The 27,070-nt window shown below is 42.3% G+C and overlaps 1 protein-coding gene across 3 annotated transcripts in view; it reads right to left on the bottom strand.

The window, feature by feature from the left end:
* CAMK1D (calcium/calmodulin dependent protein kinase ID) overlaps positions 1-27,070 on the bottom strand; it is a 210,877-nt gene that overhangs the window by 30,294 nt on the left and 153,513 nt on the right. For all 3 annotated transcript variants that reach the window (XM_042053008.1, XM_042053016.1, XM_042053027.1), the window contains exons 4-6: positions 12,282-12,420; positions 7,946-8,072; positions 502-577 (exon numbers count right to left, since the gene is read on the bottom strand). In XM_042053008.1, the coding sequence (XP_041908942.1) occupies positions 502-577; positions 7,946-8,072; positions 12,282-12,420 (342 nt within the window). The remainder of the gene's footprint in view (positions 1-501; positions 578-7,945; positions 8,073-12,281; positions 12,421-27,070) is intronic.

Raw genomic sequence — 27,070 nt, 5'->3', positions numbered from 1 at the left:
TCTGCATAAGGAAAAAGGGAACAAAGTAGGAATGCTTTAATGCTGTGCCTCATTGGAGCTGCTTTTTCCTTCAGTCTAACTGTGACAGTTGTGTAAAAGGGAAAAGTAAAAAATAATAAAGCACTGGTAATGCTGTTAGGAAAAGACATTTGTTTCTGTGGCAGCTCTGTGAACACAGCCAGATTTGTTTCTCCTCAAAACCAATCTGAACAGGGGACACAGTAACTTCAATAATGGCACAGCCTGGACAAGCCCACACTAATGCACACAGTAGAGCTCTGGTGGGAGCAAGGATTTTGGCAGCTGAAGGGTACTGGTTCATTTCCTACCACTTTTGCTCAAATTTCAGCCTTTTTGCAACTGGGAGGTGTCCAGGGTTACCCCATGTCACAAGTGGCAGAAATTAGCTATTTTGCCACAGGCAAAGCAGGTAACTTCATGGTGGGAGAGCAAGCTGCAGGTCCCAAAGGTGCCAGCACTGGAAACTCAAGAGGTACTCACAGGATGTAGGCAATGACCCCGATGGACCAGCAGTCCACGGCTTTGCTGTAGGGCTTCTGGGCCAACACTTCAGGAGCTGAAAATAAAAAGCCAAACAAGCACATGTTATAAAACAAGACATTTGAATATGGTCAAAAGGCAGGACCCTGAAACTTGAAGCACCCCAAGACCTTGTTTTGCTCTCCACATACAGCCCTTGCATTTGCAAATGTCCGGGTTTTCTGAAGGTCATATTCTCACAAAAAAGGATGACTCCTAAAGTGGAGAAAATTCACCATTTTTTTGTCTCCAGGCACAGAAAACAAAACAAAGCACAGAAAAATGCATGAGAGGCAGAGGGCCATCACCTCCCTCTTTAGGAGGAAAATGAGGCCAAGCTCTGCACGGGTGCAGAGATGCACATTCTCCCTGACAGCATTGTGGCTCCGCCGCATCGTGCTGCCAGACCAGGGAGTTCCAGAGGCAGCTCAGAAAGGGCAGCGAGTCAGGGAGGAGATAAGCTACATCTGCAGGAAAGGAAGGAGAGCATTCACCATTTCTTCCAGCAGTTGCCTCCCAAAGCCTGCTGGATGTCGGAGTCAGAGGGAGTCATTAGTCCTTCTGCCTCTGGGAACACAGACACCTTCAGAGGGAGAAATGAAAAGCAACAAGAATTGGACGTGCACAAAGGAACTAAGCCTGCTGCCTCTATAGTTTTCAGCCACCATAGTCAGAATTTTGCTAGAAGCAAGAGCCTGGGCATTTATTGAAACTCTTCATGGATCTGCTTTAGTGTCTTACACTACTGAGACTTAAAAAGGTGTATTTTTTGTTTGGAATCCTGGAGTATATGTTTTCCCTGTTGGCACCTTGCAGGGCAAATGCTTACACCTAAATTTTAAAACCCTGAGACCCTAATCTTTTTCATGTAAAGAAGCTTTTGCCTTTTTCAAAGCAAAATGTCCACAATAATGCAAGAAATCACTGATTGTGGCATTCCTAAAGCAGACTTGCCACGCTGGGTTTTAAAAAGCACAGTATTTCCTTTGAGTAATTTAGAGTTCAAGGGCTGGAAAAAAGTCATGAAGCAGCAAGTCCCAACAAAAATGTTTCTTGGGAGTCACACCTTCCTCTGCTAGGAGTCTCACCAACACCAAAGCAGTTAGTTAGCTGAAGAACAGAAAAAAAAAAATTGTGAAGTACAAAGATGTTTTAAAACTTGAGCCCCACACTTATGCTCTGGTGTACTGGTCTTTTCTAAGAATTATCTTCTTAAGCCAGACAAGCCAACAAAACTAAGGTGAAAACTGCCAGCAAGGTATGGAACAAGAAGAAATAATGAGAATCAGAGAAGACTTTCCGGTGCTTTGACATGAAGGCTCATAGAGAGGACTGAAGGAAGGTGAGGGCATCCAGGTTGCATTTCCACATGCACAGCAGTGATGGAAAGGGTCAAATTTCACTAGAGACATGTTGCAAAAATGAAGAAAATACAGGGGAATGTGGGTAAAATTATAGCTGGCAGCCAGATTAGGAAGACTCTTGAAGACTGGGATAAGCCCCAATCTGCAGCACAGGTTAAATACTACCCCAATTTTCAAGTCATTCAGCAAACTGGGACCACTGCATGTGAACTGGAAATTGGGACCACTGCATAAGAAATGAGACAGTTTCCTATTTTGTCCCATCCCTTGTAACTGAATTTTGGGACAAAATATGAGGAAGGAGGGACTTAATATTCTCCTGTCTTTATGTGCTCAGATGTCTTCCAACTCTCAAGTCCTTCCAAATTCCCAATATTTTATTCACATTCTCTTCTACCTTTGACTGTCTGTGCCTGTTTACATACTTTACAAGACTAGTAAACATTATACCTCTCATAGCTCCCAAAGAAAATATTATGCAAATAGCTGCTGAGCACAAGTGAGCTCCTGACATTATACAGATATGCCACATTACCATAAGAGAAAACAATTCTGAGATGAGGGGATGTGAACTATATAAAGATTTTCCCTCTTAAAACATCAAAGCTGTGCTGGGGCATTTCTTTCTGTTTTAAATGAGTGAAAAACACTGACAGCTGTTTCTGTAGATGGCAGCTCTGAAACAGGTAAGACCAATATAGGATCAAGCCCAAAGCAAATGTGAGGCTATTACCTCTCCTTTGGTAAACATTAATGAAGAAAGACAGGAGATTTAAATACTTCTTTTAAGGCCAAATAGCCGCTTTTGATTTTTTTTCCAATGAGCAGACATGCAGCAGGAATAGGAGGACATAGCTCAGCATCATCTGCCTCTGATATATGGAAAAGATGGAAATATTTAATGAGCTGAAAAAAAGTCAGAGGAGCTCTCAGGAATGGTGGCAAATCAGTGCCAAGAGGCAAAAGCAGGAGACACAATGAAAAAAATCCAGGAGCTAACAGCATTAAAGAATCAACACAGACAGCTGGGGAGACAAAACAGCAGAAAAGAGAAGGGGAAAGCCAAATCTCCCATTTCTGGCACTGGGGAGACGTCAGCTGAGCAAAGGCTTCCACTGTCACACACCCCCAGGGAATCACTCTGGGCTCAAATCATATACAATGGTCATCCAGACAGAGAAATCAATGGAGCAAACCTGGACCCTTCGTTCACATCCAGGAAGGTGTTTCAGGCTGGATCTGCATTGCTACAGTGCTGGGTATGAGGTGGGGTAACAAACTTAGAGCCTCCTTCCACCTGCAGGTACATGAAGATGTGCTTCCCAGGCCAGGTGATCCTGGTGTCTTACAGTTAGCTTTTTTTTGGTTATGTTTTGCTTTTACTAAGAGAAAAAATACAAAGGCTTATTTCAAATGGAGGGTTTAAGAAAAAGTACAGACCAGAACCTTTGGAACCCTTTCAGAACACCATGCCACTGCCCTCAGAGAGCACAGCTATGCTAGTAAGCTCCCTAAAAATGCAGCTGCTGGATGCGAAAAACTGCAATCCATGTTCTTGCAAAGAGCTCAGGTGATGGGGATTGCTCTGATACTTTAAGCCTGTTGATCACACTGTACAAGTCATGAGGGTGTCTGCTCCTCATAACAGCCTGTACTGCACACAATGGGCCAACCCAGCCCCTCTCCTGAAGTGAAAACCTACAAAGTACCCTCCTCACAGTGCAAGTCTTCACCACAAGACCAGAGTCCTTCTTCCACTGACTCCAGGGGTGAAAACCACTTCTTCCCATTTTTTCACACATTCCTCCAGTGTTCATCTCCTTCTGGTTGGCCAAGACTTTGAAGTTTGAGGCTGTTTCCGAAGGAGAGCAGGGTTTCAGTGCAGTATTGCTGGCTTCTTGTGCTCCTGTTGTTCTTATTTCATGTTGAGAGTCAGATTTAGATATCTGCCATTGGTCAAAATGCAGTTTATGTTTTACAGAGGGTAACACAACTCTGTGTCAGGATATGGCAACAGCGCTGAGAAATTGCCCTGTCATGTGCTTCTGCCTGAGCAAACCCTGTTCAGAGTGATTCCCATGCTTTATTTTTACTTGATTGCTCATGATACTGCCTAATCTTATTGCTAATAAGGATATTCCGAAGGCTTATTGAATATTTTCTAACCTTTGACTCAAAGGATACCAAATAGGTCAAAATTCAACATGGAAATCTATTGCTTACTTAGATGCTGTGGTCTTGCACAGGGCTAAGAGGAACACATGGCTTTGTGAGATCTGAAACTGCCACTGGATTTCTGGCAGAGCAGACATGAAAGTTGTGAAATATAAGCAATACAGCAATTTCATATAAGCAATACAGAAAACGAAAGCAGTGAGTGAGGTGGGGTGTACAGGGACCAACCACATAACCAGGATCCAGCCCAATTTGTACGACAGGGAAGTATAAGAAAATTTTACTTGAAGCTGGACTGGGACTCAGAGCAAGAATTTTAAATCTCAGTAGGATTAAGATATTAGTAAACCACAAACACAGCTCATAATTCAGTGTTTCTGCAAAAGGAGATCAGATTGCCTCAGACAGGCCTTCCAACATTTTTTTTCTAACTTTTCAAGTGTCTTGAAAGTCTGAGTTCCATCTGCAGAAGTAACCAAGCTTTTGAGGGACCACCTCTCATGGAAAGTCACTCAGTGAGACCCAATTCCCAAACATCCAAAATCTCTTTAGAAGAATTTGCTGAGTGACTGGGGTCTTCTCCTTGTGGGTGCCCAGCTTCACACACCTCAGGGATGGCTCATTTTCAGGCAGGTTTGAACAGCTCCCCCATCAAAATTGAGTTAGTATATAAGGTCAAAATCTGACCAGCCCAAATCCATGATGTTCAAAATTATAAATTACTAATGGCTTATTGGGATCTTGCCCATAATCACACACATCACTCAGGGTTTTGAAAACATCACTTCTTCTCCACATTAGACAATGGGGTAAGACCCCTGCGGGTCAGTCCTCACACCTAATTTGCAATGAAATGAGCCATACAAGCTGCCCCACCTCTCCCAATTCAGGTGCTATCTAAAAGTTGGGTATCTAGTCCCAGCTCATCACCCAGACTTTTTCCATGAGAAATGGGGATAAGAGTGGCAAGCAGATAAGAAAATGCAAGACCTTCTTAGAAGAGGTTGTATTGTTAGATCCTCTTCTCAGTAAGCAAGCATTTAGATTGGCCTCTTAACAAGATCGGCTCACATAATTGTGTTAAATTATCTTAACCATCAGCTTTTCATCACAGGGCCAAAATCTCTGACAAAACTCCTGAAAAAATAAGAACTCAGAACTGTTGATGGTAATTTAATCTGTAAGGCAGAGCTTCAAAAGCTAAAGTGTTAACGTACTACTGGTCACACACAGATATAGTCTAATTTGAAAAGTAATACTTTGATTTTCAGAAAGAAAACTGATATTCGTTAAGGAATTTAACTATAATTACACCCTTCCTTATTCAATAAATTTCCTAACCACATAAACAGGGATTTAGTGTCTTGGATACTACTGTTCTTTGTAGACGAAAATGAGAAAAGCCGAGATAAAAACTGAAACAAAAGGAGTTGAATGTATATCCTGATCAGGGAAATGAGAAATGATGGGGGGCGGGGGGTTTGCATACTTGCAAATACTTGGGCAGCAGACATGAGTTAAAATCAGGTTTGCTTCCAAGTCAGAAGCTTGTCCAGCACTTCGCATAGCGGGATCTGACTGGACCCATTTCTGGAGGTGAAGTATAAATAGTAGCCAATGACTACTTATCAGAGCCCTGGGTGCCTTTGACATGTGATATGTGCCTAATTCTCCTCCAGGAATTTAAAAGCAAAGCAGGTAAACTGACAAAAATAATCAATTCTAATAAAATCTTAAAAAACTGAGTGTTCTACGTATCTCTGAAGAAAAGCGGGAAATTAATTTTAAGTGATGGATCCCTGAGTGTTACTTAACCCTAGGTAAAATATGTGGGAAAGAAAAAGCAAAACACAAAAAGAGGTGGCAGACAGGGCAGCTCATGGGTCGGGACTGTGGCATTTGTCTACCCCAGCTCAACTGAGGACTTTTATTCATGCTGTGCCATTAGGAGGAAGACTCTTCCATTGATTTGAGGGCAGTTGGCAGGTGCTGCAAGTTGGAGTGACACTGGAAGGCAGGAAAGCTTTTGGATGTGGGCAGATTGCAGGCCACCTATGCAGAAGCCACATCATCAGGTGTTAACACTCAAGGAGGACCGTTTGTGGGCATCGCCAAAGTGACCGGCAGGAAAAATGTTCTGTGCTTGGAAAACGTTCTCTGAGCAACCTATTATGTTAAAAAAAAAGTACAGAACTAAAGAGGAGCTGCATTCTGCACAGAAAAATAGTAATAAAGAAAAAAGATAGAACAAATACTTAAGGATGTTTTCTTTGTGAAGAAGGGGAAAAGTCCTGTCAGCACTTCAGAAATAAGTGGCTGTGACCTCTTGAACCGGGATGAGTAAATCCTTGGTTCAGCAAGGTAACAAGCCTGGAGGCACTTGTGCAGCTATCAGAGCCCAGACCACGGGTAATGAGAGCTCTTAAATATCTCTCAAAGCACTACAGCTCCTGTCACAGGCTCTGAGAGCTCCCTCTCCAAAACAGCAAGTTTTCCCATGTAAATAGGAACGCTGAGAGGCCGCATGAGATCACTCAGTGATCAGAGTCACTCCCTCATTTTCATCAGCACTTCAGCAAACATCATCTAAGCTTTCCTGTGTCTTGAGACTCATTCTAGTCAGTGCCCATTCCAGAGCAAAATAAAACATGTTTTTTAAGGACAGAAGAGCTGACAGCAAAAGTTATTAAAATTGCTGCCTCAGCTCAATTCCTGCTGCTGCTCTGGAAGAAGATTTCCAGTTTGGTGTGATTACACGAGATTGCTACTCAGATGGCATCCTGACCCATGTCTTAAAATAAAACAATGAGGGGCTGATGGCTTCATGATGGGAAAGCACAGAAATCCGTTCCTTTTCCTAATTTTATTGGGATAGAGTGTGTCTGTGCAGTGTGAAGATAATGCCCAGAAAAAAGTACCTGGAACAGATCTGTATCACTGTGTCATAATCACATAACCTGAGTTCCCGTACTATGGTATCATCAGAACTATGAAAACAGGTGAGGTGGCAGCTGCAAAGTAAAAAGAGCTTCTGACAGCTGGAAAACATCCAGTCTTTCCTGCTGGAAAGATCTGAGACAAATCTATACACTGTCAGTTTCATGGATTTCACGGATACTCCGGAGTTTAATTTTCCCACCTCAGCTGATGATCTTGGTATGGCAGGAGGCACAGGCTTGCTGGATGTCTCGTGCACAAAGGGAGCCTTTTAAACAGTGTTTGCTCAAACAGACCTCATCACCACCTGCCATTTCATGCTCACTTTCCGCTTCTTTAACTGTTTTTAAACATACTGCTAATAGGTAGCCCTGTATAATCACTACCAAATGGATAAAAGAGCAAAGAATAAATGACAGAAAACAATTTGATACTGTCCAGGAAGGCCCGAGGATCTAAAGAGCTTTTGCATTCTGACACCTGAGACAGTAATTTAATGTGGCTGTAGCAGAGGATTGCTGAACATGTCTGAAAATAAATGCAACTCTTTAATTTTACTTTTATCAGAGGAATCTGGCAAATACTATCTTTATGATTAAAATAATACATTCCATTAGGTAAAGCTTCTTTATTTCCTAGGTGCTTGCAGAAGCAATAGATTTGAGGCTATTCTTCACGTGCTCCTGGTGTAGCTACAGGCAGTGTTTTTGAGACCACTCATTCTGAAAAGGACTGAAAACATGAAAGTGAATCCCACAAACCCAGAGCTAGCATGTAGGATTGCACCCCAAAGGGGAAGAGGACACAAGGCAGAGCACAGGCAACTGCTAAAATCTAACAAATATCTGTAAAATCTCATGTGCACCATGTAACAGCACCAGAAAATGAGTATTGTTTCATTTTCACTAAAATACAACCAAAGCTCTTACCGACATAGCCAGGAGTTCCGCAGGCTGTGGACATCACGTCTCCTTTACCCTCCATCTTCGACAACCCGAAGTCACTGATCATGATTTTTGACTCTTCATCCTGGCTGTAGTAAAGCAGGTTCTCAGGCTAGAAGGGAGAACAAGCACAGTGAGTTTTGAATGTGTGAGTGCAATAACAACAGCTGCTGACCCACGCATTGCATTTAATACAATCCTTAGTCACACCATACATATATGAATATAATTTGGTTCCCCTAAGCCTAAAGAGTTGTCCTTAAAACCTACATGGATATCCTCTCCAGACTCCTGTATGGCAACAAGTAGAAGAAATTGACATCCTGAGCTTTGAGCACGTTTTCTGGGATAACGAACTTGTTCTCTGGCACCTCAAATAAGACCTACGGCTCAGCCCTTAATTGTGAGATGTGTCTTACATATTATCACTTCAGAGCAGTAAAACAGAAGGATTCTATTGAAAACAAGTAAATATGGCAAATCCAGGCAGTGTAATGAAAAATTTTATACAGTATTTGGAAAAAGGAAAAGGAAAACAGGAGGTGTTAAGAGAATTTTTGTATCTTCTCCACTGGAAACAAACTGTTTTGAGAGAGGAAATGCCTTTATAGTTAACAGACTTGCAGCAAGGATGTTTTAGCTAGAGCTGATTAGGAAAAAATGCTGAAGGAAAAACGTGCTATAGCACTAAGCACAGCAACTTGTTTATGGCAAGAGAAAACAAGGATCACTCCACAAAGCCCTGTAACTTTTCACGCCAGAGTCAGGAGGGTTGGAGAGACCAACTAACCTCCATCTGCTCCAGACAGTCCTGCATCCATGTGTTTTGAATGTGCTGCTGCTGCTACACAACAAAGCTCTTGCTGGGTGCTGTGAGAGCCCACCTCTTCCCCTGCTTAACATTTGGGCTCATGAAAGCCTCCACACCTGCAGCACTCAGCCAGGTGGCAAGGGGCCCTGGACCTTGGGGTGTTCACCTACAAAAGTGATGGGTACCCAACGTTTCCAAACAGCCTTGGTGGAGTCTTTTGCCCAGGGCTGGTACAAATGCTGACACGCAGCCTGCTGTGCGCTCCAGGAAATGGTGAGGAGCAGCTGCGGCCACACAACACCCTCAGGCTCCCTGGGACACATCCAAGCTTGGATTCTTGCAGAGGAGAAATTGCTGTGCAGCAGCAGCAGCATCCATCTTCCCTCCTCCAGCTGCTCTGGGGAAAGGGGGAATGAAGAAGTGCTGGAGGGCGATGTCCCCATCCAGGAAGGTAAAGCATTTCCTGGCTCCCCAGCCCCAGCATCAAGTGATGGCTTTATGCATGGGACATGTGTGAACACGGGACACAATGGCCATGAGAGGATCTACAAGCCACAGCCACAGCTGTGGGCCAGCTGGGCTGTGGTAAAAAGGGAAACGATTCGGTTCCTAAAAATAAATATGCAGTTGTACCATTTATGTTTCTTTCTCGTGACATCTTGCAAGTCCAGTGCTTTAATTGACTTTATAGTGCTGACACTGCTTTAGGGACTACAGTTTTATGCCATGTTCCACCCTAGGCTGGAGTCACTCCTGATTTTTACTAATGCCCTTCGGATCTGCTGAGGGGTTGGTAGACTTGGAATTAGGGGGAAAAGCAGTTATTTCCTAACAACTTCTGCTAACTCACCTCAGGTTCCCACTTCCATTTAGTAAAGCCAAGAAACCCACACTCAAACTCATTTAAAAGAATTCTGTTTCCTCAAGCTGGTTAATCCAAAAAAAGCATTAACAAGGTGGCTCTGTACCAAGTGGAGCTGCTTGAGCCTTTCAGTCCTGTTCATCCTGGAATTCCCTGGACATCACCTGCTGCCATCTCTTCTAATCTGCTGTTGCATTACTTAGATTAGAGACTTGGAGCCCAGACCTGCTTTTACCAACTACAGCAAGTACTATTTTGGTATCTGAATAAACACATAATTACAATAAATAATTGTTATGGATGTTTCATGGTTTGTATTTTTGTAGAGTGGATCCTTTCCCAGAGTTTCATTTTGAATCTTACACTTATTTTGATATTTTGAGATCACTATTCTATCCCTGTTTTTCTCATCATGGTATGTTTTTGCTAACAGAAATTCACAACAGGTGTTCCTCATATTCTGTATTTTATGAGTCATTTTGACAACTGCTATGATACTGACAAAAGCCTGCAAACAAAAGAAAAAGAAAAGGAGCTACAAAATACCACGGAGAAGGTTGCTTTGATCTAAATTCAGCATGGCCTTACATAGACTGTGAAAGTAATTTGTACATGAATTTACTTCCCAATCACCAGATCCCATATTTTACTACAGGAACTTTAAAATAAGATTTCTTTTTTTAAAGTGAGAGGTATAACCTGCTTTGGATTATAAAGACAAGAATACTAAGAGCTTGTACAATGGAGTATCTGAATTAAGAGGTCTTGGACGTCACTCTGAAAACGTTGGTGGCAGAAAGAAGCCTGAAATTATTTCCTAAAAACTGAATTTGGGAGCAAGCTGGTCATGTTAAAATACAACATTTCTATACTGGAATTCTATGGAGCTCTAATAAATATGAGAATATTTCTATGTACTTCAGCATAAGGACAGGAAATGAACAGGAACGGAGGGCAATGTGTGGAGACTGCAGGAGATGGAAGCCTAACCAGTGCCTCCTTACAGGAAACCGATTATTTGGCACTGTCTGGACTGGACTGTACAACACCAAGGAGGATATCAGTGTATATTATTTGAGGATATCAGTGTATATTTTCTTTCAGTGGATTTAAGGTTTTGTCTTAATCATGAGCCAAACCAATATGTAAAAATCTTGCTACTTTCTGTTATTGCCGTATCTGTTGAAGATCATAGGATGCTCCCTCCTGTAGGAGGTATACAGGACTGAGGCACATTCCTTGCAGCAGTAAGGTGTGGAAAAGCTTGCAATCCTATGGGAATGGCCCACACACAGCTCAAAGATTCACATCTGGAGTCAAAGATAGGCAGGAGGAAATGACTGCATTGAGGTTGTCACAAAAGAAAGCCATGGCTGCCTACCTTGGGCACTGCTGCACTTTGGAGAACTCTGGTGCTGGTGGTTACACCAGTAACAGGCTCTATTTTGCCCCATTGCATTTGGGGATAAGCCTGTCATTTATTATTTTACACCACACAGCATTCACATCAGCACTGATTTTGGAGAAGACAACAAGCAAATAAAGACTATCTCTCAAAACCATGGGTTTTCATCTGTCTGAAGGCGTAACAGTGAGATGACATTACCAGCACTATAACTTTGCTAAGAGCAGTCAAAAATTGCAAACATGTAGTTTAATATTAGATTACATAAAAGTAAATTAAGAATACATTTAATAAAGACTTGTATTTAAGAAGTAAAAAAGGAAAAAAATTCCATTCTTCCTGCCTTCTGACTCTATGAATGTTCATTAAGCCTTTTTATAAGGCTTATATAAGGCTTGTAACCTGTAGCCAAATTTCAGTCTTTTTCCAGGGGGGAAATACAAGCTCTGAATCAACATCCAAGGAAACTCCTGTTTGGAGCATCCCTCCAAAATACAACCAGAGGTGTTATTTCAGTCACTGAATTCTTTATTTCTGGCAGTAAAGTTTGGCAGAATTAACCAGCTCAGCAACTGAACCCACAGTTTTCTCTTGAAATTTGTATATTTTTCTAGTATCTTCTGCTAATTATTTAAAATACTAAAGTGCTATCAAATCCAAGCCTTTCTGCTTGTTTTAATAACAGTTTAAGATACTGGAAGAAAACAATAAAACAACCATGTTTAGGGTTTTTTTACCTGAAAAGCTGAGAGGTTTAGATGTGACAATATGGTGCAGCTGAAAGGATAATCATCTAAATATCCCACTGGCACACAATGGTCCTTAGAAGAACCCTTGCTGTTAACAGTGTCTCCAAAAACACTGCTCCAAATGATGGGAAATCATTCAACTTTCCCCCACCACTGCTACCAGTTATTATTAAGGGAAAGTAAATTTAGCACAGCAAACCTGCAAAATACTTTACAGCAGTAAACACCCCAGCTGAAATGAGTTTTCTGCCTTAATGTAACATCTTGGGTGTTAATGGCTGTTGCCCACATCAGAGGTGCAAAACTCCCATTGTAACTGCCCTGACTGCAGAGTCCTCATTAAAACCAATTACATGGGGAGGCTTTGGAGCATCTCTCCTACAGTAAAACCTTCCTGAAACAGCAGTCCCAGGGTACACGCGTTTGTTAGACTCACATAATTACACAACCTTCATTAACACTGCCCAGGGGACCGAGGGGCGCTGTGGCCGTACCTTGAGGTCCCTGTGCACGATGCCCATGCGGTGCAGGTAGTACACAGCGTCCAGGACCTGCCGGATCAGGGTGCTGGCATCCTTCTCCGTGTAGAACCCTTTCTCGACGATGCGGTCAAAGAGCTCTCCCCCAGACACTCTGGAAAACACAGTGGGAAGCAGAAGTGTGAGGATGTGCTTTGTAATGCCCTTTCTGTATCATTAAAGGATGGCCAAGGCCATGCACTAGACGCAGGCAGCCAGAGCAGATCTGCCTGCAGCTCTGGGGTCTCCCCCGTCCCAAGAAAGGCCACGAGGATGGTGAAGGGTCTGGAGGGGAAACCTTATGAGTAGGGGAGAGGTCACTTGGTCTGGTCAGCCTGGAGGAGACTGAGGGGAGACCTCATTGTGGTCTTCAACATCCTCATGAGGGGCAGTGGAGGGGCAGGCGCTAATCTCTCTGGTGCCCAGTGACAGGACCAGAAGGAATGGCCTGAAGCTGAGTCAGGAGAGGTTTAAGTTGCATATCAGAAAAAGGTTCTTCATCCAGAGGGTGGCTGGGCACTGGAACAGCTCCCCAGGGCAGTGGTCACAGCACCAAGACTGACAGAGATCAAAAGAATTTGGACAATGCTCTCAGGCACATGATGTGATTGGGGTGTCCTGTGCAGGGCCAGCTGGACTCAATGATCCTGATGGGTCCCTTCCAATTCAGCATATTTTATGATTCTATGAATTGAGTTTGATTTTCTCCATGGACTGGTCAGGCTATAATGGAAAATAAAATCCCTCACACATCAGGAAGTGCTCAAAAACTCACTGGCACGTGCAGAGGGAATCATGAACATACCCCAGCAAGAGCCAGGGGAGCAGACCCTGCTTTCCATGCTGTCCCACCCTAAAGAACTTTGCATAGGCAGTTCCATCTGCTGGTGCTGGCCCACTCCTCAGATGATCCCTTGGGGTTCACTTTTCACTCCACTGACCAAGGCCTGCGGTTTGCCCTGAAGGAATGATCCCATTCTTTCCCCACTAGCGAGTGAAATGCATTCAGGAGTTGCTGCCACTACCTACAGAGCATTAGTTTATTAAAGCAGCCTGCACCTCTGACACTTTTAAAAACTCTCAGAGGTCCCCTCCTTTACTCACACACGTATGTTCATTTACCTGCAGCCACAAGCTCTTTAGGCAGAGCACATTCTCTGCCTGGCACTGGTAAGAGACGGTTATTGATGAGGAGCCCAGATTATCAGTGCAATTAATCACCAGATGACACAAATGAGGAAAGGATTCCACAACTCAAGGAGGAAAGAAAATAAAACCTTGACATCCCACTATTTAATGTCTGCCGTACTGCCCTTTTTCCCTGCCTTGCTAGAAATAACATGTTCTGAACCCAATCTTAAATAAAGAATGGCACATGAAAACTCCCTGGAGGAGTATCTGAGGAAATAAAAGAGGAAAGAAATGTCTGAGTAATTGAAATAATAAAACTGTCAGCAAAAAAATGCCCTACTAGGGTAAATAAAAGATTTCCATTTTAGCAAGCAAAACCTATTAAAAAATAAAATGTATGTGATACGTTTCTTCAGCAAGTTGCACTACTTAGCATATCATAAATAGCACAGTAAAACTTTCTTTAAAAACAAACCTAATAAAGGGAAAATAACAAATGATTACAGTCATTAAATACATATGGACTGAGAGCTTGCCATTACACGAACACTAGGTAATTCAGCCACTCCAGGCAATAATCTGCTTGAATAATAACATGAAGTCACTTCCTAGGGAAGTTTGGAGCCTGAAAGGGAGAGAACGCTACCTCTAATAATGAACACATTCAGCTTCAAAAATGAAAAGCAACCTTGGAAGAAAAAGAAAGAAACCAGATAATCCTTCTATTAAGTGGTAGGCAAACAAACCAAACAGCTTGCTAAAATACTGGCACTGAATTGAAACTGCAGGAAAGGTGAAGTTCACCCAGGATCTGAAGTCCATCAGTAGCCTGAATTAAACCCCTTTCTTTCCTAGTTTCTCAAAATAGGAGTTGTATTTCTCACATATACATATTTATATGTACATATGTATGAATACAGAGAGTGTTGCTCCAAGCTTCTTTTGGACCTATACTCACTGCCTGGCCCATTCTGTGCCCTGCTAAGGGAGAACAAACACACCTCACCCTCACTGTTCACTGAAGGCAGAGACAATTTTATTGAATCTGGCTCCTATTAGCTGACTGTCTTTTTATATTTCCCTTGCAGTCTGTTTCCTGTGGATTGATTGCACCGAAAATTGAGCCCACACAGTAATTAATATCACTGAATACAGCACATTTCCCCATGAAAGTGCAGTGTATGTTGTTTTGCAGTTTCATACAGTTACTTTTGTTACATTCAAGCCATGGACTGCTTTAGTAGATACCAATTTACATCACGTACCTTCCTGCACAAGGAAAGTCTTCTTCGATCTTTGCAGAGAGTATATTTCCACAAATTTTTTTTCACAAAATTGACAGAATTTCCCTCCATGCCAGCTCACTCCCCATCCCTCTTTAAGCCTCATTCTTTAATTGAAAGTCTTCCTAGTCAGATTTAGTCCAGTGGATCTACTGTACCCAGGCTCAATCTGTTTATAATTTTATTCCAACACACAGAAAATATATGCAACCTCTTAAACGATGCACTGCAAACCAGAGCTTAATCCAAGGACTCAGCAGGAGCAGCTCTTACATTTGCAGCCACTTGCTTATTCAGAGTGTTGACAGCATCCCAGGTAGATGCAGAGAGCCAAGGGTCTTGTGCTCCCATTTATTAGTGTGGTGACTCCACGTTATGGTGCAGTGCACGTTTGCACTCACCTCTAGAGTCTCCCTGCTGTGGGCAAGATTCCTGGCTGAGGTCCACCTCCCCGGGATGCTCTTTAACTCAGCACCCAAGGCCATGGCTACTTTCCATATGGAGCTTATGTCCATATGGCTTTTCTCCTCCAAAACAAGCTTAACTCGACCGTAATGCCATTGGGAATGCTGCTCCCCGCACGGCGCACAAGGGATAAAAGTCAGTGCTGTTACAGGAGTGAACCAGCAAAGGCAGCTGTGGGAGAGCATCTGAGCTCTAAACTCATGGTGGAGATGTGGCCCGTTAGCCGGTCTTGATCCCAACCTCCTCTGCCCTGCTGAGATGGGACTTGGCATCTGCTCTGAACAGACCTGGGCACTCACAAAGCAATGCTGCAATTTGTTCCAGTCTTTAATATTCTGGAATAATTACTTTCTTTTTAATGCCACCATCCAGCTTTGCCCTCTCTATGGCAATTTTGAGGCAGTTGAAACTGCAGGCAGTAGGAGCAGAATTAGGTCTTTGTCTTAAAGAAATTTAAGACAAAATTTTTTATCCAGAAATAGAGGGTAGGAGGTATTTCTCATTAGTGGAAATTAGAGGACTGATCCTGTCTTGCAGCTGGCACTGGCTCACAGAGCTGGACACAAAAACAACAGCAAAAGGAACCCTTTTCCCCTGCTGATTTTAATCTTGGTTCCCAGTGCAGAAAAAGTCAAAGGAAGACTAGCCAAGTTGAGTTACTTGAAAAGCATTTAACCCTGGAGCAGCTCAAGTGTCACACTGTGATCTAGAGTAGCCATCAGCCCTGCCCGGGGACTCAGAGTTGAGCAAAAGTCAGCAAAGCAGCCACAACTGCATCTTCTGTATGGATCTGTCTGCTGAGACTGTCTGGATGGAACGTGTGTGGCTCCAACCCTTGGTCCTTGCTCAGCCACTGAGCAGTGACTCTCTCCTGGTTCTCCAAGCAACATGGGAAAAGCCCAGCAGCCAGAGAAGGAGCTGAGCTAAGTGTCCCCATGGCACATGGACACCCTGGCAAGTGCCTTGCCTGTCTCCAGTAATACAGGAAACAATTTCAAAACAATGACCAGATGATTAATTTCGTTTAGGATGAAAAAAGACCCCATCAAATCCAGCCATAAATATGCATAATTTTCACTTCTACTACATCTTTCAGCTGAGGCTATATGCCTTTAGTACATATCACTGACTAGCCACATGAGGAAGGCCAGAACAAACATTCCAGGTGAAAGGATTCAAGGGGAAGCCTCACCCAGTGCCCAGTACAGGGGGCAGTCAGTGCCCTGGTCCTGCTGGCCGCACTGGTGCTGGTACAGGCCAAGATGTAATGCCATTAACACCCAGTTTGAGGAGGGACAGTAGAACACAACTTGACCATATGATAAAAGAGACATTATCTGCAATTCCACTGGGGAAACACAGATTGCACTCTGTTTCCAGGGTTTCCTGAGATAAAAGCTTCCGGATCTAGTGTTTCATTAAGGAGACTTCATGTATCGATCATGCAGATGATACAAATCTTTCAGAGGATCCAGCCTGGTGCTGGAGTTTGCGATAAATTCCTACAGTTACATTTTTAATATTTTATTTTCCTGACTTGATTTGGGGGTTTCGCTTCTTGTTTCTTCCCAACTTGATATTTAAATGCAGCTCTAAACCTCCAGCACAAGCTGCCGCACTGAGTGGCTCAGTTTAGGACAGGTTTCAAAAAACTTTGAAAATACCAATAGTTTTGTACGTGGACGAGCTACCTTGTTAATTGGGCTCTCGGTGTGTTCACTGTTGGCTGAATGCCCTGCACAGACAGTAAAAAAGGACCCTGAAAGACCTTGCAATGCTCATTAGAGGCAAAGGAGAGGTCACTCTAACAGTGTCCTAGTAATTACTCAGGCTCTGTTCAAGGATTGGTGTCAGTCCTTGACACTACAGTTTCCATATTTGTGCAATTTCTAATTCACAGATGTAACCCATCAGAGACGAGGAAACATTTTGGCATTGCTATTACACCTTCCCATTACATTAACACATTTCACCATCAGTTCATCAGGAAAGAACCAAACTGGTAAACAAAAAGAAAACAGCCCATGCTGCAGGCAAAGAGAAAGGGCATTATCAACCTGTTTCTGAAGCATCCAACTCCTCTGCAGCACTATCAGGGAAGCAGAATGTGCAAAGTTTCAAAGAAGTACTTTGATGAAAAATGAGAACCAAACAAAAATCTTCCTTGTAATTTAAGGCTCCTAAACTCATAAACAAAAAACAAGAGCCCATCTCTCTGAATTTCTGGTGGTTTTGCCAGCAGAGTGAAACCTGCACCCGCACATTGCAGGTCACTGTACCAGATACCTGCCAGACTGTCACCTCAGCGGGGCTGCCTGGTAGGGAACATCCCTACATATGTTAGCCTTCAGGTGAATAAATACATGAATAAAAGAACAAATAAATGCTGGAATTAAAAATATGTTAGTCATATTAATGTATTCATGTTACCCTTTCTTTCTCTTGGTGGGACTGTCTTTGGGTACAGATATATCCTCTCATTTCTTCACCCCTGCATCCCCCACTGTTACCGAGTGTAGAAACCTTTCTTCTTGTTTTAGGAGCTTGAAAAATAACACCCTTTGAAATATCACTTTGACTTCTTGGCCATTTGGCGAAACACTGATGTTTTTCTTCTGCCTCTTTTGTACTACAGGCTGGAATTGCTCAGGATCATTTACTGCCTGACACTTTAATTGCTTTTTATCAGGAGTCTTATTGATGAACACATTAGTGGTGGACATACATGAAGAATCTCAGCAAAGCTATTCAGAGCTTGTCAGCTTTTCCCTCCAGAAGGGTGTTAAGTTCACCTGATGCTTCACTGTACAAGCTATGATCTGTTCTCCATTGGACAAGTCACCAAAGCACCATACATCATGTTGGGTTAGAAGAACCACCCTGGAAAGGCAGACACATCCCTAGGGATTCACTAAAACTGTTTGAACCCGCACATTAGGGATGCTTAATGAAAAGAGGACTGATTTCAGAAACTTGGAGCAGGAGGACTCCCAGGACAACATAAGAAGTAAGTTAAATATGAGCACTACCCTGTAACTGTGAGCGGCTGATTGATCAGAAGTTACACATTTGCAGTTTCCTACAATATAAATCAGAAAAAGTACAGAACTCAGCATGAAGCTGAAGTGTGAGGGGAGATAAGAAATACTGAAGGAACTATTCCTGAGAAGTTCTGCCTTTGGGTATTAAGTTTCTCTAATGAAGGAATTCTTATTAATACAAATATTTCCATTTTTAAAATGTATTCTGTTTTTCATGGAGGGCTTTTCTGTTTGGCTTTAAACTTCCTCTGCATTGTGAAAATGCATGAGAACCAGAAAGCAAACCTGGCCAATGTGCTGTTTGAAAGGAAAGAGAAATTGGCCACCCTCATCTCATTGTTCAAATGAAGTAACACATAAAAGGAAAATGAGTAAACAGATTACTAGATTTTAGACCCAGAAAGGAACATTATGATTATTTATTCTGACCTCTTGCAAATAGAAAATGTGATGAAAATTCTCCTTGTACCAATAATCTAGGGTGTTAATCAGGCAGGGACAGATATTGCTACAGAATTACTGTATGGCCTACAGAGATTTGCCTTATTCAGTAAATATGTCAGAAAACTGCCCTTTCTCATTTGCAGCACATCATAAAATATACAGCTTGAACAAAGCAAGGACTTTGCTTGCTATTGTATCTTTAAATCACCCAGCTTAAAATCTGCTGGTAACATAAATATATGCTCCAAGGCCACCAAAGAAAGGACACAGGATTGGTTTTGGCTTAGTTTTCTAGAATGCAGGTGTGTGCATATGCCAGGGAGGAATGGATAGATGTTAGCACCCTCTCCTTTGATAGTGCTGTTCAATCACAGAATCACTCAGGCTGGAAAAGATCTTCAAGAACATCAAGTCCAATCTTTGACCAAACACCACCATGCCCACTAAAATATATCCTGAAGGGCTACATCTACTCCCTTTTTGAACACCTTCTGGGATGGCAACTGCACCACTTCACTGGACAGCCTGTTCCAGTGCTTGACCACTCTTTGAGGGAAGAAAATTTTCCTCGTATCCAATGCGCACCCTTCCTGCTGCAACATGAGGCCATTTCCTCTTGTCCTATCAAGAGGTTTCCTGGGAGAAGAGATTCCACCTCATTACAACCTCCTTCCAGATTGTGTAGACAAAATGCAATGCAATATTGCCATGGTATTTATTCTGGTTTTTCAGCTCTTTCATCACTGTGATGGTGGCTGCTCCAAAGGCCTGCTCCCCACTCTGGGGAATTGTTAGGGAAAAAATTGGGAAAAAATGCTGTGGCCATTTTTCTGAACCAAACTGAGCAAACTAAACCAATTTTTTCCCTGCATTAAAAGTTTCATGTGACATTTGCTGAGCAGCTGTAGTGAGGTTGTGCTTTGGAGAACAGACCTCTGTTTCCACTGGGGAAGACTGTTAAGTCTCTGGAAAGCTCTGCTCAGGGATGTAATACAGTTTGGCAGTTAAAAGCTTTGGAGACAGCATTTTCCTTCACAGAATCCCTACTGCAGAGATCTTGTGAGGTCCATGATTCTCCAAGGTCAATGCTGCCCTGTTTTATTCAAAATTTTATTCCATATTGAAAGAACCAACATTATATTCAAAATTTCCCCATGTCCCATCAGCTGTAAAAAGTGTGACTGAACCAAGGACAACCAAATGACAAAGGACATCAGGTTTTTAAGTCTCTTGTGATCACACTGTTCTGAGTGGCAGCTTATTACAGCCCTTCAAATGCCAGCAGCCCATCTATGCTCATTCCCCCAGGCAGTGGTGCATGGAGGAAATGTGGGACCAGCCAGTGACAGCAACACTCCCTCAGTGCTGCCATCATTACAAGGCACAGGAAAGAAACCAGTGCTTCCACTGATGACCCCACCATGCAACCAAATCCTAAGAAATAACATAGCAAAGTTTCACATTTCTGGCACTCTGCTGAGGTCTGCAAACACCATGATGCGAGGAAGATGGGCACATCCTTTTTTCCACTCTTCTGAGCTCCTATAGTGTGATTGGCACCTCCACAGGAGCCAAGGAATCATCCTAGGATTAGCAGGTGGATCACACTCAAGTGGGCTCCTTGTCATTTGGAAAAGGACCTGTGGAGGGTAGTGAAACACTGGCACAGGTTACCCAGACTGGTGGTGGATGTCCCATCCCTGGAATCACGAAAGGTCACACTGGACAGGGCTCTGAGCAACCTGATGTAGTAGAAGCTGTCCCTGCTCACTGCAGGAGGGTTGGCCTGGGTGACCTTCGAGGTCCCTTCCAACCCAAACTATGCCATGATTCTATGACAAAGGTTGGCACTTCATCCTGTTTTTCTTCATGGCTCTGCATTAAATGGAAAGGCAAAGCTGAAACTCAGCAGTGGTGACTTTGACCTGTGTCAGTCAACAGTTTGATACCACCACATCCCTGCAAGCAATGTATTCACCAGTGAAAAAACCAGCATTTTAAAAAATGTCACTAAAAAAATACACTGTATGTACTTAATAACTCAAATGTGTAGTTTTAAAAGAAGTAATTACTCACTGGTTTAATAACTTCCTTCTGTGGGATGTCAGTAAATCAGCCCAATCACTCTTGCTTGTTGTGTGTGCATGTGTGCATATATATATATATATATATATATACACATATATATATATATATATACACACACATATATATGTGATTTTGTTGATTCAGTCTTTTTCACTTTGCTTCTAGGAAACAGAAAAGTACAGCTCCGTAGACAAACCACCACTCAAAATACATTTTCCAGTATCTGAGGGCTGGAACAATGTATTTCCTAACTGCTGTCTTATTCCTCCACCATAAAATAAGCGGATAGTAAAATCTGGAGGAGATTCCTCACCTGACAACAATTTAAAACTAGGTCATGTTTCAGCACTAATAGGTTTGGTTTATTTTCCTTTTTACTTGTTTTCCAATGGAAACCAACCTCAATGTCCTGCCAGCATTAACTAGGAAGAACAGACCTAAAAATAATGAAAACTGATGCAACTGAAAACAGATACTGTAAATTACACAATGTATAGTAAACAATTTTGAAATATAAGGTGAATGCACCACTGAGAATTGTCCTAAATAACAAAAAGGAGCACAGGAAAGTGCAGTAAAGTCACTCTCAACTGGAGCTTAAACAACCCGGATTTTTTGTGAAATACATTTAATGGAAATTTGGGGTGGTGTATATTCCTTTTTCTGAGACTGACTTGCTTTCCACTTGCTTTCTCACAAGTAAGTTTGCAGGCAGATGTCATCACAGAAATAGCCAATGTAAAGGTAATACTGAGTAATACTTGTCTCAGTGTAGAAAGATCTTTGAAGCTCCTTATATCCCCTGTACCTCACATAAATTCTCCTTTTTTTTTCAGCCATCCCTTTGTCCTAGAGAAATACAACCCTGCAAAATTTATTTTGACACCCCCCTGCCCAAAAAAAAAGGAGAAATGCTGTCAACTGGTCAAGATATATTGTTGCAAATATGAACTTGCCAAGCAGTTTGTAGAAACAGTAAATTGGGAGCTAAATATTGAAACCAAATGACCAACTTAACTCTAAGCTATATAGGTACCTTGTTTTATCAAACTGTTGCAACAACTATAAGTACATCTAAAATGTCATTATTATGCTCTCTAACTTTTGAGTAAATGTCAAGAAAGTTGCAGAGAACTGATAAAGTAAACTTCAAAATTCTAATTGCTTATAATGAAGTATTTCTTAAATGTGCAAGCAACTCAAGTACAAGAAAAAACCCATTTTATTCTGTGTACACAATTTTAGGTCATACAGTTTCTATAAATATCAGGAAATACATGCTGGAGTTGAAATATATGTTGGAGTTATCAAGGCCAACTCCCTGAAATACTCTGTGGCCATGAAAAATCAAACAGAAGGTTTAGGAGAAAAATGAGTACAAAATAGAAAATAATTTGTCTTCCTAAGCATCCATGAATCCTCCCACTTTCAATATTTTTGAGAAAGTTCATCTCACCAAATCTTGCAAGTCTAGACAATAAGGACCTGTACAAGCACTACCACACTCCTCTCTTCCAGCCAGCACATGGAAGGGAGCATTTCTAGGGTGTGAGGAGCAGAAATGTCCATTTTTGTGTTCATTTGGACAAATCCCACCTTGATGATCTTTATGGAAAGAGTCCTCAAGATGCTTTGACTGAAAGCATAATCAAACTTGGGGAAGTACAGAGAAGAAAAGCAAGCAGGACCAGAGAGCTTCTCTGTGAACAGAGTGAACACATTTTATAAAGAAGAGAGATGGCAGAGGAGAACACTAGAGAATCAGAGCTCCACAGAAACATGGAATCATTTAGGCTGGAAAAGACCTCTAAGATCATCGAGTCTGACCGTTAACCAAGCACTGCCAAGTCCACCACTAAACCATTCATGAGAAGGATGGAGCATGGGCAAGGGAAATATAAAGAATTATTTCACACCACAGATGAGAAATGGGGGACCTAACGGAATTAGCAGGTGGTGGATTTAAGACAAAAGCCTTTGTCATCTCAAGAGCCATCCTGGAGCAGATGAATCTTCGGTATGACCCAATAAAACTGTGCTCATGTTCTTATGTTTGTGCTCATCAAATTAATTATTGAATTGTTCACTCAGCTCTGGTCTGAATGTGCATACCTACATTAAGGGAGTCTTTTGATTCATTCACTTAAAATCAAATATGACAGATTCATAGATTTTAAAGCCATTATGATAATCTAATCTGACCCCAGACAAAACAAAGACAGTACAATTTTTGCCTCCAATCCATAGCTCCTGGCTGGACAAAAGACTATCATTTAGCAGTGTAGACAGGCTTGACTTAGAAGATACCACTAATCCCCTGTATGCTTTGTCCAGTAGTTAATTACACACACTGACTAATTACACTGACTTTTTTTCCAGTGATAATTTCGGATGTTCTGTCATTGGAACCCTTTCAACACTGCCTGCAGACTCTTTAGCTATATTAGAGCAACTTTACTCGATTTAGGTCTTGGTAACCTCATTTGTTTTGCTTCTATGTGAAGGTTTTCTCCAAAAGAAGTTATATTCAACAGCCACCTGAGAAGGTATCCATTGTGAAGAGCTAACTAGAAGCTGAGTGATGCTCATTTCCAGTTCTCCATTTGGAATGTTAAATTACCATGTTAAGTATCTTCACTTACATCTGCATCAGTAATGAACTGGCTGTTCCTCAAGAGGATATGGACCGCTACTAGGTGCCTGTATTTCAGTATTGAATCAAATATAACCTAAACAGAATATACAGTTTACAATTACCGCTCTCTTCTCAACATCATTTAGTCACTCCACCTTGTGAGTTTATCTCACCACTGTTCAAGAAAGATATTCCTGTTTTCCACAGCAAAGAGTGAATTTCTGCAATTTTTAGTGGTGTAGAGACACAGCAATCTAAGTTCTTACAGCCTGGATGCAATCTCAGCTAAATAAAACTTACATGACTGTTAAGAGCAATACTATATATTTAGCCAGCAAATTCAGTTTCAAGAGGGCACTTGTAATCTCACTGAAAGAACAGGAGAAACAGGTATTGAATTTGGAAACCTAAGGATTGTACATAAATTGATTAGTCTCCTGCCCAGTCACCTCTAAAGGGGGACAGGGGGCACAGGCCACGGTGAGTGAGGATGAGCCACAGACACAGCCAGATCAAACCTGTCAAAAGCAGTTTATGGCAAACACACTGGTCTAAATCCCACTGCTCCAACCCCACTGTAACCCATGATTGCTGAGCTCTCCTTACCATGTCCCACCTGAAGCTTTCACCTATGTATGAGCCACAATTTTTCACACCACCCATTCTTTCCCAGCTCCCTCTGTCCATGAAGCCTGTGAGTGGGTTCATGATGTTGCTTGTGTCTTGCTGATGGGCCAGGAACAGCATAGGCTCCTAAAGCTCCATGTTTATTTGCAGATGGCCAGCTGCCCTCTCCCATTAACAACAGCTAATTTCCAAGCTGAGCCCTTTGCACAGATAAGGCACAGCAGGGACCAGCAGGACCCGCTGATTTATTGTGGTTTGGCTGGAGGGTGGGCAGCACAGATATTCTCTCACGGCCTTGAGGGAAGATTTATGATGTACAAAAGAGGCAGTTTCTTTAAAAAAAATGAAAAGAAAAAAAAGCATCTGGTCTTAATTCTCAGTATTCTCAAAAAACCCCTCAGCATTCAGGCATGTGAAACACCATGGCTCATGTGATTTCTGCTCTTCAACTACCATGGGATGAGCTCCTCAGGGAAATGCTGTCCATGGCATCCCCAGGAGAGATGGGAGGAATGAGGTGCCATCAGCAACAAATGAAGCACTGGCAAACCTGGCCAGCAGAAAGGATGGCCTCCAAAAATGCTGGGAAATCCTGAGTGAAACCAGCTGGGCATTGAGAGGGCAGAAAGGGAGATTCTGCCAACACCCTGTGCTTGCTCAGTCTGTGTTGGCTGCCTGGCACTAAAACCAGGTACCACAGCCACAGATTTACTACTTTTATTCTGTGCAATAGCTGAGTTTACTGCCTTTAGAAGGAAAAAAACCCAGCCTTCCAGGAAGGCAAGTATTTCTTAAAAGATCTAGTAGGAGCATAGCTCACAGAAGAGAAAGTTTCCAGAATGTCCTACATAACACAAATGTGCCCCAGGGTTTATTTTAATAATTCTTCAATTATTGCCTTGCTGGTGTCTGTTTTAGTCCAGGCCATGGAGATGTTTCTAATGGAAATCATCAATTCATCACGGAGACCATTTGCAAGAATATAATCACAGGGATGAAAACAGACACATGCTCAAGCTAGTAATGAGGACTACAGAAAAAGAGGGAAGATTTTATGATTCTGTTATTTTTAATGACAGCTATTTGCTCCTGCGTCTTAACAAACCAGGCTGGACAACTGCCAAGCATTCTGGTTTTTATTGGGACTGTCCCTTGGCCTTGGGAGAGATTTTAAATATCCATTTATACATTATTGCTCCAAGGCTGCCATCTATTCTAACACTTTACATTTTCCTTGACACACAAAATGCAAGGCTCCAGCTATTTCTTCGTTAATCAACACAAGTAGCCCCACAGTAACTTTATTTTCAAGACAGAAGAGCGAATCAATGCCAAGAAGCCAACCCTCACAGGTCATGCTCAATATTTTAGGAGTTTGTGTTGCAATTGCCTTGTCTATTTCTGTAATAATTTTTAATGGATGGATTAGTGACAAGCTGTAAAGATTATGTTTGTAAAAAGCAAATCCATGATTGATACAACAAAGAATCAAACTTAGCTGGGAAAATGGAGAAAAGCTTAACCAGACTGTCTCACATGCAGAAATCTGTGGGAGCTACATCCAGTGCCAAAAGTCCAACACAGTGCTGTTCAAAGACTCTTCTCTGTCTCACAGCAAACACGTGGGTCATCTGCTGGGGCAGGGCACAGTGACACTCCTGCCCATCCCACATGACAGCATCCTAAAAATCCCTCTCCTGGGAGTGGCACCCCAAAGACAGCTCCTAGTAAGCACCACCCTGAGGCAGAGGGGGCAAAAAGTAAAGACCTCATTCCTCTCAGCCTCCAAAGCATCCAACAGGATTATCCCAAAGCCTCAAAGAAACCTTGTTGATGCCTCCTGTTAGCCACGCTCTGTACAAAGTTCTTCCTTGAGCCCTGCTCCCTGGGGATCATAAAGGATATGATTTCCCCGTGTTTCACATTTCATACTTAAACTGCCCTGTAAAATCCCATTCATGAGCAAGCCCCAAGCAACAGCAGAAATACAAGCTGTAAAACTGCATTGGCTTCAGACTACAGCATGGAACTGCTCCTCCCAGCCCAGCCTTGCTGCTCCTGGGGAGGCCCAGGGCAGGACACAACTCCAGGAGGGAGCTTTCTGCCAGGCATGCTGCCCACAGACAAGGTGTGTGTCAGCACAAGTGGGTTGGGGCCTTATCCCGCTTCTGGGGGATCCAAAGGGTTGTCCTCAGCTGGTCTGAACTGCCACCCCAACAGCTCAGTACATCCCATAGGGAATCCTTGGCATTAACATTTAACTGGTGTCTACTTAAGTTGGTCAGCAGAGGATCTGTTAAGATCCTGGACATTCTTGCTGACAAAACTACATGACCTCATAATTTCATGGATTCAGCACTGACTTAAAAAAATAAGTCTGTAATCTTCCTTTTCCATTTTGTAGGGATACTCCTAGGCCCTGGAGTATCCCAGTATCTCCAATCCTGGCTCCTAAGCATTTGTTGTGTATGTTAAAAATACAGAAATGTGAAAACTAAAATCAAAACCTCCTCCTCCATCCCAAACTGATCAAACCTAAAAAATAATCTAGCAAATATAACCCTGGGATGTGTGATTTATACACTAAGAACATTAGGGAGTTAATAAGATGGATGGACACAAGGGGGTTTTTTTTCCTAATACGGTAGTCAAAGCACATTGCAAAAACTCATGGATGAAAATGAAATGCAGACTTTGGCTACAGGGCTCATCAGCCCTGCACAGCAATCCTGAGTATCCAGATTTTGGCAACAGCATCTGAAAAATGATGCCCAATGCACTTAGCTGAAGTATACCACTATTTTAACTTTTTAAAAAGGAGTAAGTGCCCTGTCTGTGCATATAACCCATGAGAGAGCTTTTTCATGGTCCTTACTTTTGTAAAGCTGTTGCCTCCCAGCACCTTGGAACCTGCACACTAATGCACAAGTATTAGAATAAAATTATCAGTGCAACTGCTTTTCTGCTTGAGAGGGATTCACAGGTTGAAAACAGAGAAAAATGTATGTCATAGGTTAGCAAGCATAGTCCCGGAAGGGACGTCCTTGCTAA

This window comes from Corvus kubaryi, unplaced genomic scaffold (assembly GCF_017639235.1).
Source record: "Corvus kubaryi isolate FWS band 111438036 unplaced genomic scaffold, C.kubaryi_AGA036_p1.0 135, whole genome shotgun sequence".
Taxonomy (NCBI): domain Eukaryota; kingdom Metazoa; phylum Chordata; class Aves; order Passeriformes; family Corvidae; genus Corvus; species Corvus kubaryi.
This window is presented reverse-complemented; position numbering and strand designations above follow the sequence as displayed.